Here is a 13,767-nt window from a genome sequence, read left to right as displayed (position 1 = left end):
AAATAAATGTAATTAAATTACCTTGGACAAGTTTATAGGCCTCTTTTAAAAGGTAGTTATGTTCAAGGATAGGAAATAAATCCATACTAACCTAAAATTTATGGATTTAGATTAGTGCTATTCAAAGTAGTCTATCTTAAATAGTTTTGTTTTTGGTCTGCAACATGAAGTTTGTGCTAGAATGCAATCAACAAATCAATATAATGCTTCCTTCATTCAGAAATTTAAAATACAACTGACTCCTGAACAATATGGAGGTTAGGGGTGCTGAACTCCCGCAGTCAAAAATCTGCATATAACTTTCAACTCCCCCAAACTTAACTACTAATAGACTACTGGCCAGAAACCTTACAGATAGCATAAACAGTTGATTAACACATATTTTGTGTGTTATATGAATTATATGTTATATTCTTATAATAAAGATAGAAAAAATATTAAGAAAATCATAAGAGAGGGGCGCCTGGGTGGCTCAGTCGTTAGGCGTCTGCCTTCGGCTCAGGTCATGATCCCAGGGTCCTGGGATCGAGCCCCGCATCAGGCTCTCTGCTCCGCGGGGAGCCTGTTTCTCCCTCTCCCACTCCGCCTGCTTGTGTTCCCTCTCTCACTGTCTCTCTCTGTCAAATAAATAAATAAAATCTTTAAAAAAAAAAAAGATCATAAGAGAAAATATATTTATAGTACTGTACTGAATTTATTAAAAAAGTCATGTATAAGTAAACCTGCACAGTTCAAACCTATGTTGTTCAATAGTCAAGTGTATGCTCTTTAGGAATTCATTTATTTAAATCTATAAACAAAGAGAAGCAAGATGCTGATGAACACAGGGATGAAAATGATAATTACTTTAGGAGAGACAGCCAGATGAGTTATTGGGGTTACTCTATATTAAACGTAGGTAGCTATAAAGGTACTTGATTTTGCTTTGGTTTATAGATTCATAGACACTTACATTATTTAAAATAACTATATAATTAAAGCAAGCTACATGAGGACCAATGATAGGAGTAGGTCATGAAACCAAAGATAATGATTAACCCAATTTAGCACATCTAAACACCTTAGAAAAAATTCTTTTAAGGATTTTACTTCCAAATATACAAAACTTGTGGTCCATTGTTGTCAAATTGTGCAATGACAGAAATATCAATAAAATCATTGCATTTTCAGTTTATTTTTGACATTAGGTCAGAGTACAACTGAATTAATATAGTTATTTATATAATGCTGAGAAGCTAGTACAATTTTTTAAACAAAATTAAATAGATTTGGGGATCCTTTAGTAAAGTTTTTTAAAAAAACTAAAATTTTAAAATATCCTTTTTGGAAATGGTCCAATTTATTATACAATAATTCACAATAAATGCTACTATTAAACAATATTTTATAAAACCTCTTTAATATAAAGAATTTACAGAGCTGTTATGTAACTGAGATACAAGGCTAGACTCAGTTACCAAAATGATCAATTAACTTACTTTTGCTGTATGTTGAAGAACTTTCCTTCCGACTCAGCTTAAGATAAAGTTTGCTTTTAGGTTCAGTATAAAATTCAGGATTTACAGTAGTAAACTTCTTTAGTTTGCCATACTGCTTTCTTTGAAAATCAATTCCTTTTCTGAAAAATGAGTAAAAAATAAAAATGAATTTAAGTATTAAGGTACAAATTTTTTACTGAGATATAAATGTCATACAACATTATAGTAGTTTCAGGTGTACAATAAAATGGTTTGATATATGTATATATTATGAAATGATCACCATAGTAAGTATAGTTAACATCCATCACCACAGTTACAAATTGTTCTCCTTGTGATGAGCATTTTTTTAAAAATTTATTTATGTATTTGGTGGGGGAGGGGCAGAGAGAATCTCAAGCAGACTTACCGCTGAGCACAGAGCCAAATGTGGGGCTCGATCTCATGACCCTGAGATCAGGACCTGAGCCAAAATCAAGAGCTGGACGCTTAACTGATTGAGTCACCCAGGTGCCTAAGAGGAGCACTATTAAGATCTACTCTCTTAGCAACTTTTAAATATATAATACAGTATTATTAACTACAGTTACCATACTGTACATTATAATCCCAGGACTTACTTTATAAGTGGAAGTTTGAAGGTACAAATCTTTTTCTTTTCATCTTTAAAATACAATATTAAAAGGAAAGAACCAGGGTGAGTGTATGTTTATGTACTTTCATACACGTACACAAAATAAAAAAGTATTGTGTCAAAGGAAGAAAATAGCAACCATCACAGAATTATTATTAGTTTTAAAAGAGACTGAGATAGGAAAAGTATCCAAGAAGTATATAAAAGAGTATATCTCAGTTTTAATAACTATAATAAATTATCCCCATTATTTCCCTATTTTCTAGGTTATTATGATGATTAAATGAAATAACACATGCAAAGTGCTTAGAAGAGTGCAGAGCATGTATAAACTCCCCATAGATGTTATTAAATTACCATGCAAATGTTCATTATAGCTACATTTTGGATAATCCCACTTTTATAAGACATGTTTCCAACATGTAGCATTCTGGGGGCACCTGGGTGGCTCAGTCCTTAAGCGTCTGCCTTCGGCTTGGGTCATGGTCCCAGGGTCCTGGGATCGAGCCCCACATTGGGCTCCCCACTCAGCGGGAAGCCTGCTTCTCCCTATCCCACTCCCCTTGCTTGTGTTCCTGCTCTCACTGTCTCCGTCAAATAAATAAATAAAATCTTTAAAACAAAACAAAACAGGGGCGCCTGGGTGGCTCAGTCGGTTAAGCGACTGCCTTCGGCTCAGGTCATGATCCTGGAGTCCCAGGATCGAATCCCACATCGGGCTCCCTGCTCAGCAGGGAGTCTGCTTCTCCCTCTGACCCTTCCCCCTCTCATGTGCTCTCTCTCACTCTCTCAAATAAATAAATAAATAAAATCTTTAAAAAATAAAAATAAAACAAAACAAAATGTAGCATTCTATTACCCTATAAAACTACCTAGTTCAGGCTTATGAATGACCACTATTATCCTGCACTGATAAAAATTATTCTTATGGTTGATTGTGACCGTATATAAAAATGATTAGAGGGGCACCTGGGTAGCTCAGTCATTAAGCTTCTGCCTTCGGCTCAGGTCATGATCCCAGGGTCCTGGGATCGAGCCCCACATCGGGCTCCCTGCTCTGCGGGAAGCCTGCTTCTCCCTCTCCCACTCCCCCTGCTTGTGTTCCCTCTCTTGCTGTCTCTCTGTCAAATAAATAAATAAATAAATCTTAAAAAAATAATAATAAAAAAAATGATTAGAAAAATAGCATGCCTGCCAGTCACCTTCATATTGTTGATACTGCTTGATGTTTAGAGGGGGCCAAATACAGCTTTAGAAAATTATTCCCATTTTACAGTTAGAAAAACCGAGGCTTTAGATACTTTTAGATATTTTTTCTATCTCAATCTCTTTTAAAACTAATGATAATCAGGGCCCCCTGGTGGCTCAGTTGGTTAAGCATCTGACTCTTGATTTCAGCTCAGGTCCATGCTCCGTGGAGAGTCTGCTTGAGATTCTGCCCCGCCGCGCCTTTGCTCCACCCCCAACTTGCTGTCTCTCTCACTCTCTCTCTAAAAAAAATAAATAAACCTTTAAAAAAAAAAACAAATGATGACAATCATGTAAGGTTATTATTTTCTGATATAATTACAGGCATTACTAGGTACCAAGAAACATACACCAAAAGTTGGCATTCCTCAAAGAGCGGAATCTTTTGACTTCTTAAGTATAAGCCAATACTCTTTATATCACTTAAAACCATGCTAGGTAGACAGTCTTCTTGTGTTAAATATTCTGGGGTCATTTCTTCAAGCCACTTGAAAAATTTACATCGGTCAACTTTGGGTCCATCACAGGTATAAAAGAGACGACCCTAAGAGGAAAAAGATACTACAGTTTAGTAAGAGAAATTTTATATTTTACTGTTTTTGTATTGTGTTTGTCAAGACTTGTGTTTGGCATTAACATACTCCAATAAATTATTCATTATACAAGTTAATCTTTTTATTAATATCAATTTAAACACATTAAAATTTAAAACCACCTACTTTTCCATTTATTTTCTCCTTATCAAAAAATTACATTATCCTGAGAATATAAACTTATTTGAAAAATAAAATTTATTGTTTTCCCCATTTAAAATGTTCACTATAGAAAACCAGAAAGCTACCCAGAAACAACTACAAGAAATACCTTGTGCATTTCTTTTTGGCCTTTTTTGTCATTCACATAAGTGTGTGCACATGCACATGAAAATATACACATGCATACTGTTTTAAAAAAAAAATAAAACTCAGATAATGATGTGTTTTCTACTCCATAACCTAACCTTTACACACAACATACTGTACACATGACAACAATGTCATCAAATTATCTTAAAAAGAAAAAAAAGACTTGATGGTTCTATATTTTATTCTATGGTTACATTTAAGAAATCTTGCTTTTTGGGGCGCCTGGGTGGCTCAGTCGTTAAGCGTCTGCCTTCGGCTCGGGTCATGATCCCAGGGTCTTGGGATCCAGCCCCGCATCGGGCTCCCTGCTCCGCGGGAAGCCTGCTTCTCCCTCTCCCACTCCACCTGCTTGTGTTCCCTCTCTCGCTGTGTCTCTCTCTGTCAAATAAATAAATCTTTAAAAAGAATAATAATAATTATTGCTTTTGACAACTGAATTTATATCTAAATTTATATATGAAATACATAAACATTTTACTAACTTGACTTCTTCTATAATAATACATTATCAGCAATGTAAATTAAATCATTATGTTTTATATTCCTAAGGCCTTATCTTTTACTCATACTGGAGATTACACAATAGACTACTTCAACTTTCACTTCTTTCAGGCTCATCTCTGCATTCTCTAAGACGTCAGGTTGGGACATAATCTTTTCTCAGTGCTCTAACTGTAACTTGGGCATATCCCTCCTACTGTATCAATTACACTATTATACAAAATTTCCTTTTATGTTTCTTTCTCCATCCACCACTATGTAATAAGTTCCTAAGCAATCTGAAGGATGATCTTTTTTTTTTTTTTAAAGATTTTATTTATTTATTTGACAGAGAGAGAGAGACAGCAAGAGAGGGAACACAAATAGGGGGGAATGGGAGAGGGAGAAGCAGGCTCCCCACTGAGCGGGGAGCCCAATGCGGGGCTCAATCCCAGGACCCTGGGATCGTGACCTGAGCTGAAGGCAGTCGCTTAACCGACTGAGCCACCCAGGCGCCCCTTGAAGGATGATCTTAACTCATACTTTTGTATCCTAGAACACAGATAATCTTTCAATAAAAATTTCCTGGGAGTTTACTGTATGTTAGTTACTAACACCTCAAGTGGCTCCTAATCAAGACTTGATCTTTAACTAAGCTTGTCATAAAGCAACAGGTACCTACACTTTTTACAAGTATTTGGTGGGGCAACAGGCAAGGAAGGGAACAATACCTTATTTGGACCTTCCTTTTTAACCATGACAAGTTTTGCAGGTTGATGATGATGGCAGGATGGCACATTACTTTCTACATTTTTCAGTTTCTCTCCCTTTAATGATGTGTAAAATGATATGTCAACTTTTGAAAGAGCTTTGTGCAACCTCTGTGCCAACCCAAACAGCAATATATTTAGATGTTCTACAAAAAAAAAAAAGATAAGTACAGATGAAAACTAAATACAAAGTAATTGTTTGTATCATGTGTATTGTTAGCTAAATTTAAAAAAAGCCTTTTAACAGAGTAATCTATAACCTAATGCTAATATCCACTTTTTTAAAGGTAAGTTTTGTCCTTGTGCAACAAAAAGAACTATCAAAACTAATCATGCATCATGTTTAAAATTTCTTAACAAAACCATTTGTAACACTTCTAGTTTAAAAAAAATGAAAAATTATAACTTGAAAAAGGTAATACTGTCATTTCCCACTTACGAAACTCAATTTGACCTGCAATTAGAATATGTTACTGTTGAAAACCGGAGGAAACATATGGAAAATAACAAATCTCAAGTAGAGAATTTAATATGAAAAGTCACAGTATAAGATATTATGCTTTCTCGCAGCTATACTATTTACACTAAGCAGCAATTAATTATAATAAAATAGAAAGACAACAGTCATACCTATGAGACAAGATGTAAAAATCTGCTTATAATGAGCAGGAGACTGAAAAACAGCTGGTATATGAATTTGCCTTTGGGGAAGACAAGCAGATTTTATTTTCTGCCCACTTGGGAAGCATAGCTCAGAGCCATTTATCTCCTGAAATGGAATAATTCAAGTTATTATAACAACTCCAGAAAAATACTGTTTACTAATGAGTAAATTATTTTCTATAGATATATTTAACAAACACATTTTTCTTTTAATTTTCAGAATTCTTGAAAATCATTTGCTAATTTTAAATGAGACAGTAACATAGCAAGAATGGCTATGCATAGCACTTTTTTTTTGAGGCATGTGCATTTTTTTATTATGTTAATCACCATACATTACATCATTAGTTTTTGATGTAGTTTCCATGATTCATTGTTTGCATATAACACCCAGTGCTCCATTCAGTATGTGCCCTCTTTAATACCCATCACCAGGCTAACCCATACCCCCACCCCCCTCCCCTCTAGAACCCTCAGTATGTTTCTCTGAGTCCATAGTCTCTCATGGTTCGTCTCCCCTTCCGATTTCCCCCCTTCATTTTTCCCTTCCTGCTATCTTTTTTTTTTTTTAAACATATAATGTATTATTTGTTTCAGAGGTACAGGTCTGTGATTCAACAGTCTTACACAATTCAAGTGCTGTGAATTGCATAGCACTTTTAATCATATAAATAAAACTAAATGTTTTTTGTCTGTCCCTTAATAAGTTTTTAGTTTTTGCTAGGAAAAACTTAGCTGATAAGAACAAGATTATGGGGGCGCCTGGGTGGCTCAGTGGTTAAGGGTCTGCCTTCGGCTTAGGTCATGATCCCAGGGTCCTGGGATTAAGCCCCGCATCAGGCTCCCTGCTCTGCAGGAAGCCTGCTTCTCCCTCCCCCACTCCCCCTGCTTGTGTTCCCTCTCTCGCTGTGTCTCTCTCTGTCAAATAAATAAAATCTTAAAAAATATATATATATATATGTATATATATATATATGAACAACATTATGTGTTTCAATTTTTGGTTACAACTACAATAATTGTGCACAACCAATGCATAATAAGATGTAACTTTACCTTAACAATGATCTGATTGGCAAAACTGAACTGATAGTGAAAAATGAGAACAATCACAGTAGTAGTAGTAGTGGAAGTGGAAACAGTTGGAGCTATAATTTATTAAGTACTTATTATGTGCCAGACACTGCACCAGACACTTTCAAATATATAATTTCATTTAATGCTCACACTACTAGGAAAGATTTTAAGTCAAAGAAGATATGACTGTACCTAGAGTTCTGGAAAACTCAAATAAGAAAAAAAAAAAAAAGCCATCCACTCCAAGAGTAAAATCATTGCTCCTATTTGATTTTGGTAATTCTTCTGTTAAAATTCAGACAGTAACTATTGGAAAAAATGCACCAAGATACATTGGTACACTTCCTCACCTGTAAATTTCCTGTTACACTGTAGATATAGCAGGCAGACTCTCTTAACATGTTTTGAAGTTTTTCAGTCTTGGAAGTCTGCTTTATACTCAAAGAGAGTGCTTTCTTTCTGGGAACCAAATCTTGACTGCTAAAATCCTGCTGCTGTTGATGGAGCATGCCTTTTAACATTTGCAAATGCACAGAGTCTAAAGAGCTTTTATTCACAGCATCATTCTGTCTTTCACCTGTGTCACTAAAATGTGTCCCAGATATAACCTCAGCAGAGAAGCCATCTGTTACTTTCTTATCGACTCTGTTTGAAGTAGTCAAATTGCACTGGGGTATGTTCTGATATTTCAGCCACTTGCTTTGAGTAGATACATTATTGAGAAGTAAAACGTCCCTTGGAGTCATTTCTCTAGATTCTTTACAGAAGGAAGTTTCATTTTGGTCCTCAAGCCCACAGCTAAAAGAAAGAACTCCTGATTCTTCACACAAATTGAGTATGTGGGGGGAACCAGAAGATTCTTGCCTGTCACAGTTGATCACGTATGAACAAGCATCTAAATCAGGTGACCTTTCAGCAGGTGGCAAGGTAATAAGTGGAACTCGGGTTCTACTTACTAATGGAAGCCTTTGAAAGTTCTTATTCTCCAGAGAACTGGATTTTTTGATAACTGGGGGGGGAAAAAAAAAGAGCTGATTAAATAAAAAAATGTATTACAGTCATCACCTAGGCTCTAAAAACCAGTAGCTATCTGTACAAAAAAGAAAAAGTACCAACTTGCCTTGAAAAAATGATAATTTTATTTCCTTTTCCATAATAAAAAAATTTTAATGATTTTAGTCTCAAAAAATAAAGATTTCAAAGCTTAAGAGACTCAAACTTTAAGGTTGATGAACTTGCAATCCTTCTCTTTTTCTTTTCCCCCTTAGTTAAGGATTCACCCCCGCCCCCCACCAATCACTAGATTATATTTATATAGCACTTAAGTTTTCAAAGTACTTTACAGCCAAGAAGGGATTTAGTATTCTTATTTTACAGATGAGACTACCAAGACCTAGAGGTAACATGACTACTGATTGGTAGAGTCAGGACAAATACTCAGAACTTGTTGTTTGTGCTCAACTTTACATTCCTACTCCAGAGACTGAAGTTCATGGTTTATTTATCTGACCATGTGACTATAACTTCCTTTATATTTACTACACTCATGAATTAGTATGTTAACATTCAGGGTAAAGAAGGTATTTAGCCTTATCCTGATCTATTGGTATGTGATAAGAGTTCAGTTCTGGTAAACTCATGTTATGGCAGATCTTAGCCGAGTTTTAGAATTCCTTTTTTCAGGTGCGCCAGGGTGGCTCAGTCATTAAGTGTATGCCATCAGCTCAGGTCATGATCCCAGGGTCCTGGGTTCGAGCCCCTCATCGGGCTCCCTGCTCTGCGGGAAGCCTGCTTCTCCCTCCTTCCACTCCCCCTGCTTGTGTTCCCTCTCTCGCTGTGTCTGTCAAATAAATAAAAATCTTAAAAAATAAAAAAATAATTTCTTTTTTTAGCAGTGTTAGTAATAGATATATTCCTGAAAATATAAAAACCAATAATAAATATTTGTTGAATAAATAAATGAATGAATACTACTACATGGAAAGTATATAAGCTTAAAGTTTTTATCTGACAATGCTATGGTTTCCTATTTTATGATAATGTACCTTCTTGACAGACTTATTATTTGTTGGAAATAAACTCTGGAGATCACTTGGGAAGGTAGTAGAGCAGTAGGTGAGCCAAAGATATTCTTCTATAATGTTAGATTATAATTCTAACAAGTCAATCAAGCAACACTGACAGAAAAGTTAAAACCTCATTAAAGAGTAAAAGACTGGCATAAAAACAGACATATATATCAATGAAAGAGAATAATAGAGTCCAGAAATCAGTCCACACTTATATGGTCAATTAATCTATAACAAAGGAGGCAAGAATATACAATGGGGAAAATCTCTTAAACAACTGGTGTTGGGAAAACCAGACAGCTATATGCAAAAGAATAAAACCGGACCACTTTCTTACACCATAAACAAAAATTAACCTGAAATGGATTAAAGACCTGAATGTGAAACCTAAAATCATAAAACTCCTAAAAAACAACATAGGCAGTAATTTCTTTGACATTTGCCATAGAAACATTTTTCTTTTTTCTTTTTTCTTTTTTAAGATTTTATTTATTGGGCGCCTGGGTGGCTCAGTTGGTTAAGAGACTGCCTTCGGCTCAGGTCATGATCCTGGAGTCCCGGGATCGAGTCCCGCATCAGGCTCCCTGCTCAGCGGGGAGTCTGCTTCTCCCTCCGACCCTCCCCCCTCTCATGTACTCGCTCTCTCTCATTCTCTCTCTCTCAAATAAATAAATAAAATCTTTAACAAAAAAAAAAAAAAGATTTTATTTATTTATTTGACAGAGAGAGAGACAGTGAGAGAGGGAACACAAGCGGTGGGGGAGGAAGAGGTTGAAGCAGGCTCCCTGCACAGGGCTCAATCCCAGAACCCTGGGATCATGACCTGAGCCGAAGGCAGATGCTTAATGACTGAGCCACCCAGGCTCCCCTAGAAACATTTTTCTTTCTTTTTTTTTTTTTTTTTAAAGATTTTATTTATTTATTTGAGAGAGAATGAGATAGAGAGAGAGAGCATGAGAGGGGGGAGGGTCAGAGGGAGAAGCAGACTCCCTGCTGAGCAAGGAGCCCGATGCGGGACTCGATCCTGGGACTCCAGGATCATGACCTGAGCCGAAGGCAGTCACTTAACCAACTGAGCCACCCAGGTGCCCATAAACATTTTTCTACACATGTCTTTTCTGATAAGAGAAACAAAAACAAAATTAAAAACTATTGGGACTACACCAAAATAAAAAGCTTTTGGACAGCAAAGGAAACCATCAACAAAAGAAAAAGGCAATGTACAGATTGGAAGAAGGTATTTGCAAATGATATATCAGATAAGGGGTTAATATCCAAAATACATAAAGAACTACAACTCAACACCAAAAAACCACAAGTAACTCCATTAAAGTGGGCAAAGGATATGAATAGACACTTTTCTTTTTTTTTCTTTTAAATTTATCTATTTATCTTAGAGAGAGAGAGTGAGCACGTGCGCAGGGGGAGAAGCAGAGGGAGAATGATAGAATCCTCAAGCAGACTCTCCGCTGAGCATGGAGACTGATGCAGCTTGACATCAGAACCCTAAGATCATGACCTGAGCTGAAATCAAGAGTCGGCCGCTTTACTAACAGAGCCATCCAGGCACCCCTGAATAGACATTTTTCCAAAGACATACTTATGATCAACAGACACATGAAAAAATGTTCAACATCACTCATCATCAGGGAAATGCAAATTAAAACCACAATGAAATACCACTTTACACCTGTCAGAATGGCTAAAATAAAAAAAGACAAGAAATAACAAGTGTTGACAAGGATGTGGAGAAAAAGAACCCTATGCACTGTTGGTGAGAATGCAAGTTGGTGTAGCCACTATGGAAAACAGTATGGAGGTTCCTCAAAAAATTCAAAATAGAACTACCATATGATACAGTAATTCCACTACTGGGTATTTACCGAAAGAAAAGGAAAACACTAATTTGAAAAGATATATACACCCCCATGTCTACACAGCATTATTTTCAACAGCCAAGATATGGAATCAACCCAACTGTCCATCCTTAGATGAATGGATAAAGAAGATGCAGTACACACACACACACACACACACACACACCATGGAATATTAGTCAATAAAAAGAATGAATGAATCCTTGCCATTTGCAACAACATGGATGGACCCAGAGGGTATAATGCTAGGTGAAATAAATCAGAGTAAGACAAACACCATATGATTTCACCCATATGTGGAATTTAAGAAATAAAACAAAGAAAAAAGGAGATAAACAAAATAACAGACTCTTAAATACAGAGAACAAACTGGTGGTTGCCAGAGGGGAGATGGGTGGGGGGAGGAGTGAAATAGATAAAGGGAGTTAAGAGCACACTTATCTCAATAAGCACTGAGAAATGTATAAAATTGTTGCATCATTGTATTATACACCTGAAACTAACAGAATACTACATGTTAATTATACTTGAATAAAAAATTAAAAATAAATAATTTAAAAAATAAAGAGTGAAAGACTCACGGTCTAACTATGAAAATCATCTATTATTCCATTGTCACTTCACTTGTTTAGATACCCAATCTTCCCACAATGACTCTTCCCTACCTTGTTTTCTCTACCAACCACACCCAGTAAACCTTTTCCAACCCAACTACTCATTCACATTACAAAGTTTTTCTTTTTTATATCATCCACCCATGACCAAAAAAATTACGTACAACTTCACCCCTTACCTAATATGGCTTTGGAATCAGGGGAAGATCCGTTGGTGAAATTACAAAAAAAGAAGAAAAATTAGTGGAAAGAATCCTACAGAATGTACTGTACTTACCAAGAAGCAGGAAATTACTCATAGGGAAGAGTCAAAATATATGAAAACATGGAGACCTGGAAATACAACTATGGAAGCAGCAGCTGAAGAGCTCCCTGATATTGCCAGGATCCCAGAGCAAAAACAGGGGAAAGTAAGAGGTTAGACCACAGTCAACCAGTGGTGTAAATGAAACATTCATAATGAACCGTTCCCCTGGGAGGGGAGTGGGCAGTTGAGGGGCCTGGCTCTGGAGTCAGAGCTGTGAGAAGAACTGTAATGACAGAAGAGACTTTCAGAGGTCCATGATGAGAAACTGACAGGCAAAATAAGAAGGAACCTGTGAATTAGAAGGAAATACTGTATTTGGAAGTAAGGACCATCTGAAATAGAAAAAGGATGTGCGAAAGCTTGAGGGGTATGACACTGAATCTGGTCCCAAGATTATTTTTAGTTTAGTAACAGTTTCTCAAATAAAAAACTTCATTTTACACAGAGAGATATTAGAGGACTATGATAGTAACTAAGTTGAGGAAGTGAAGGTCACCAGGTAAAGTTCTTTCTTTCAGGGACTCCTCAGAGAATTCTAGCACAAAGTCTTCATCTCTTGAGTTCAAAGAAAAAGTAGAAACAGGGTTTAATGTAGAGTTCTTTTGTTCTGGTGATGTCACCTATTCAGAAAGAAAAAACAAAACTACTGACCAAAATGTTATTACATTTTTTCCCTATAGTTTGAATGAATTCTAATAATCTACATTATAAAAATAATGCTTTCAAGCACATTATGAAGAGCTATAGTAGGGCAAAGATTCTTCCCAAAGGGGCAGGATAGAATAAACTCACTAAAGTCAATAATAATAATAAAAAGTAAAATACAGAACATAAAAACTACTGGATTTATGGGGCTCAGTCAGTGGGTGGCTCAGTAGGTTAAGTGTCTTACCTTGGGCTCAGGTCATGATCCCAAGGTCCTGAGATCGAGTCCCACATTGGGCTCCCTGCTCAGCAGGGAGCCTGCTTCTCCCTCTGCCCCTCCCCCTGCTTGTGCTCTCTCTCTCTCTGTCAAATAAATAAATAAAATCTTTTTAAAAAATAAGTAAAAAGGGGCACCTGGGTGGCTCAGTCGCTGAGTATCTGCCTTTGGCTCGGGTCATGATCCCAGGGTCCTGGGATCGAGCCCCGCGTCAGGCTCCCTGCTCAGCGGGAAGCCTGCTTCTCCCTCTCCCACTCCCCCTGCTTGTGTTCCCTCTCTCGCTGTGTCTTTCTGTCAAGTAAATAAATAAAATCTTTTAAAAAATAAATTAAATAAATAAATAAATAAATAATAAAAACTACTGGATTTATTTGAAATGGGTCAGATTCTGATTTAGATTGATCTGGGTTATGGAGATTTGGTTCTGAAGATGAATTTCCAGTTGAAGGGGCTTAAGATGAACTCAGACCTCATGTTTAGAGCTGTGAAAGTAAAACTTCCTGCAGACTCAAGGAATAAACAGCTTTCTCTTAATGTCTTCAGGTCTAGGGTTTATCTACAGTTGACCTAAATCTCAAAATATTGCTCCCAAATGGAGGGAACTTTTTTGATATATTCCAGACCTGAAGTCATATTATTCATTATGTTATTCTCCTTATAACAGTATTTAATTTTCTTGCTGCTTCCAGAAATTAATCACCTTAAAAATCTAATATGATGATC

The 13,767-nt window shown here is 36.3% G+C and overlaps 1 protein-coding gene across 1 annotated transcript in view; it reads right to left on the bottom strand.

Moving 5' to 3' along the window:
* The window catches only part of ZGRF1 (zinc finger GRF-type containing 1), a 96,491-nt gene that overhangs the window by 38,356 nt on the left and 44,368 nt on the right, over positions 1 to 13,767 (bottom strand). The window contains 7 exon segments of the mRNA XM_021684528.1: positions 1,479 to 1,618; positions 3,711 to 3,904; positions 5,477 to 5,661; positions 6,146 to 6,284; positions 7,606 to 8,264; positions 8,723 to 8,726; positions 12,596 to 12,742. Coding sequence (XP_021540203.1) covers positions 1,479 to 1,618; positions 3,711 to 3,904; positions 5,477 to 5,661; positions 6,146 to 6,284; positions 7,606 to 8,264; positions 8,723 to 8,726; positions 12,596 to 12,742 — 1,468 coding nt within the window.

This window comes from Neomonachus schauinslandi, chromosome 2, assembly GCF_002201575.2.
Source record: "Neomonachus schauinslandi chromosome 2, ASM220157v2, whole genome shotgun sequence".
Lineage (NCBI taxonomy): Eukaryota > Metazoa > Chordata > Mammalia > Carnivora > Phocidae > Neomonachus > Neomonachus schauinslandi.
Note: the sequence above shows the minus strand (reverse complement) of the source record. Positions and strands in the feature narration are given on the sequence as shown.